Genomic DNA, 4,270 nt, shown 5'->3' on the forward strand with positions numbered 1-4,270 from the left:
AGTAATTGAAGTCCCTTTAAACACACAAATCAAATGAAAAATCAGATATAAGTTTATAATCAAAGGAAAAATTAGATATAAGTTTCATGCTTGGAACATGAAATATTGTTATAGTACCTAAAGTACTCATAAATAATCTCATACATGAATACTTGTAAAGCCCCGGTGATGAGTAGGATGCAACTATGTGCAAAAGTGCAAGTGGTCGAAGCACAAGATACCCTTCTGTGCTCGTATAATGTAAATGAGATGAACGGTCCATATTTATCCCCGGATCATGCCAAATGATTAACATCTTCTCACACATGAACCTAAAAGCTTACTTTAAATGTCCCTCACCAAAATAATTCACACCCTATTTACATTCATAAACATAAAGAAAAATTCAAAGGTTACAATCAACTTTTCAATTCAATTTGAGTTTGTCATTGCCCTATCTTCTCAAATCAACTCGTTACCAAATGAAATTTTCAATAACCAATTTGAATTAATAAGATGAAACATAACACACACATACGCGTGTGTGTGTGCACACACACACACATATATATATAGAAATCCATTGTACATAAAGAGGATCATGAACCGAAATAAGAGTGCGCAATTTGTTTATGTAGCACATGTATGCTGCGCTAGGCGTTCATTACATTTCATACTTTCACCTAATCCATAGAACAAAAAAAAGAAAAAAGAAAAAAAAGAACATGTATTGAATACCTCGTCCGTCACCGTTAAAGTAACGGAGTTGTTTACAATTTATATATAATTAACAAATGATAAAAACTAGAAATTTAATTTAAAACAAAAAAAAACAAAAATCCAATCCGATATTTCATTCCCGCCGATTCAAAATCTGCCGAGGAATCAGCAACCAAGGCGAGAAGAGAATCATCGTCTTTCTTAACGATAATACGATGTTGTTTCGATTCTCAAAGAGCGACGAGAGGCTCTGTTCCAAATATATCGCCGAAGTCTTGGAAGTAATCGTCGACCATACACGCCGATGAATCAGCCCCGAAACCATCAACCGACCCGATAAACATATCGTAGGCCGTTTCTTCACTGAAAATGCTCTTCCCTAAACCCGTTTCGTCAAACAAATCCAGTATCGGTTTCTGAAAATCAAAGAAGTCGTCGGGATATAGCTTATCGAAGGCTGAGAAATCCGAGAAGTTCTCACACACTGAGATGTCGTCGCGAGTATCTGCGATGGAATGGGTGATGGCGTCATTTGGTTGACTCTGAGTCGACTCAGCTTCTTCTTCGTTGGAAGAAGAAGAAAAGCGAAGCACAGACTTCGGAGAGCAGAGGTTGTTGTGAGACTCGTCGCCGGAGTTGTTGCCGGAGCACGTCGGCGCCAGGTTGATTTCCGGCACCGTCGGGACGGTTTTAGCCGGAGGTGTGGCGAAGTTGGTGAGCGCGTCGGGTCCACGCAGCTGAATCGCCGCGTTGTCGTACACCATAGCCGCCTCTTCGGCCGTGTCGTATGTGCCTAACCACAGCCGTACACGTCGCAGCGGATCTCTGATCTCCGCCGCCCATTTCCCCCAAGGTCGTTGCCGTACGCCTCGAAACTTCTGGCCGGAGTCCACCTTCAGCCGTTTCGCCGAAGACTGTGCTTTTCCGGCAGTCTTCTTCCGGCTACTCTTCCAAACGCCGTTAACATTTCCGTTTCCGTTATCTCTGGAACACGACGACTCGATTCTGACTTCGTTGACAAACTTCTTGACTCTCTGACGGCGAAAGAGTCCGTCGTCTTCGTCACTCGACGAGTCCGTGGCGTCACCGTCGGTTACCGATATCCTCACTACCTTGGGTCCTCCGCCGGAACTCATTTCCGGCAGTTTCTTCCGGCCGACGGTGACTCCGGCTGTCGACGGCCTGAGCATCGTAGTTTGCTTCCGGTGTTCACTGTACTTCACTGGAGCCAACATACTTCGTTCCATATCTCTACACACTTCTCAAATTCGCATTGAAATCAAAAGGCAGAGAGTAGAGTGAGCCTGAAATGGGGTCGTGAAAAAAAGAAGAGATTCCTTTGAGAGTGAGGAGAATAAAGAGAGAGAGTATGTGTTTTGGGAGAGAGAGAGAGCGCTAAAGGGAAGCTTGAAAACGGAGTGTGAATAAAAAGACAAGAAGTTTCAAGGAAAGTTACAGAAAAAGAAGAGGGAAAAGGAAAGAGAGAGCTAAAAGCGAAGATAAGGTGTGCGACTGATTATACATATGGAAAGACAGTATAAATTGTAGGTAGGGGGAGAAAGGGAAAGTGAAATTTTCCCAGGAAAATAAGTGAGTAGACCCACCTTTTCACCGGAAAAGGAAAGAGAATAAGTCCGTAATCACCGCTCTTCGAAGCTTCGTTAGTCGCTTCAGTACCCAAAAGTATTTTTAGGGAGTTCAACTTCAAATCCTAGCTCTTTCCGGTGGTTTTTTTCTCGAGAAAATCTCCGAGAAAGGGAAAGAAAACGATTGAGAGACGAGGAGTGTAGAGAGAAGGAAAAAACAGTGAGAGATAGTAGTCCAGTTACGGTGGAGACCAAAACTGCTACTGAAATTGCTGTTTTATAGGATCGCATAGACCAAGTCGGTAAATTATAGTAATATTTACTCCTTCTTTATTAATTTTAAAATTTCAAAAGTGAATGCGACTTCAAAAAAATGATTAATCAAGGGACGCTAATCAGGCCGGGTCGAACCGGATAACACACGGGTTGAGGTTGAGATTCGAAGGAGGTTTGGAGATATTTTTGACGAGGCGCCGCATCGGATGGAGACGTTTGATTTCGACACGTGGCAATGTGGACCCGGCAAACGGGGTAAAATTTTAGGAACGGGATTTGTTGCTGACCTAGCAAAAGATTTTGCTCTCTCGGAATCTGGGATTCAGGTCACGTGACTATCGGAGGACCGGTTGGGGTTAATTAAAGTCAGTCAAATAAGTGGTTAGTCAGTCTACTTTTACTTAAATATACATGTAACTTCTGATTTTATTACATTTAAATTAAATTACCGTTTAAACTTTCTTAATTACAACTACTTTTAAATCTTGCGTGTTTTACCATGGTGGCCGTTTTGCTTTGTTATTATTTTTTACTTTTACTTTTACTTGTTACCAGTAATTTCTTACTGTTGAACTCTTTAGTTGTTAAATAGGAATTTGACACTATATATAGTATAGTCCATATTATTTGTCTGGTATCTCTTGGATTCCATTCATTTCTATAAATAGTGTAAAATACAAAGTTAGCGGACATCCAAAATATTCATTCACATAAATTTCACTTTAATAGTCAGTCTAATACAAGTTAATCAAAAATAGGATAAGCCTCACTCATTATTTTGCTATGATTGATTATAAATAATCATAAATTAAAAATGGGTTTCTAGCTCGAGCTACAACCTCCTAAACCCTATAAAAAAAGTTAGAACGCGAACAAAAATACAGATTAGGAAAATAAAATAAGAGGTGATTGTTTTAAATACAGATTAGGAAAATAAAATAAGTCGTTCTTGTTTTAATTATTTGAAAAATAATGCTCTCTTAAAAAATATATATAAATCATATAATATATATTTTAATTAGGTGATTAAATATGAATTACTCATAACTTTTGTAATAAAAGGGTTTTTTTCTTCTGATAACATAAAACAATTGTAAAGAGACATGAAGACAGAGAAACAAGGAACAATGTTATTCAATGGACAAATAGAAATTGGCTTGTATTAACTGAGTTATTGATAGTTCTTCATAATTTCTCCAGCGGCCAACCCCTTAATAACATAATTGATAGTAGGTATTCACCATTAATTACTACTGCCATCTTCATTCAAAATGTAAAAACATTTAGGTGTTTACAATCAATAATCATTATAATGAGCTAATGATGCCTCTGTCAGACAACTGTTGGACTCATCTTTCTACCACATTAAATTCATATTCTAAATATTTCATCAAAAAAATAAAAAAATAAAAAAAAATAAAAAATTAATAGAAAAAGTTCTAAATTGACGAACTCGGTATTTAAATAAATAATGTTACATTTGAAAATATCAAATCAGCGCGTCAATTCAATGTTTCTGAACATTACAGGAAAGTAATGAAAAAACTTGTAAGAGGTGTTTTTGTTAAAACATGTTATTGACTCAAAATTATGTTTTCCTTGATAAAAATTGTCAGAAATAACGAAATTGTTTGGTTAACTTTTTTTGGGCAACGGTTTTTTTATTTTATTATCAGATAATTGAAAAACGGAAAATAATTTAATTCTTT

At 37.5% G+C, this 4,270-nt stretch overlaps 1 protein-coding gene across 1 annotated transcript; it reads right to left on the reverse strand.

Moving 5' to 3' along the window:
• Nucleotides 1-581: 581 nt before the first annotated feature.
• LOC132308239 (ethylene-responsive transcription factor CRF2-like) lies at nucleotides 582-2,550 on the reverse strand. The gene has a single exon (XM_059806259.1). The coding sequence runs from the start codon at nucleotides 1,944-1,946 to the stop codon at nucleotides 930-932; it is 1,017 nt and encodes a 338-aa protein (XP_059662242.1). The 5' UTR covers nucleotides 1,947-2,550; the 3' UTR covers nucleotides 582-929.
• Between the last annotated feature and the right edge of the window lie 1,720 nt (nucleotides 2,551-4,270).

The sequence above is a fragment of the Cornus florida genome, unplaced genomic scaffold (genome assembly GCF_030987335.1).
Source record: "Cornus florida cultivar Cherokee Brave unplaced genomic scaffold, ASM3098733v1 CherokeeBrave_3.0.0_Hap2_Chr05, whole genome shotgun sequence".
NCBI lineage: Eukaryota > Viridiplantae > Streptophyta > Magnoliopsida > Cornales > Cornaceae > Cornus > Cornus florida.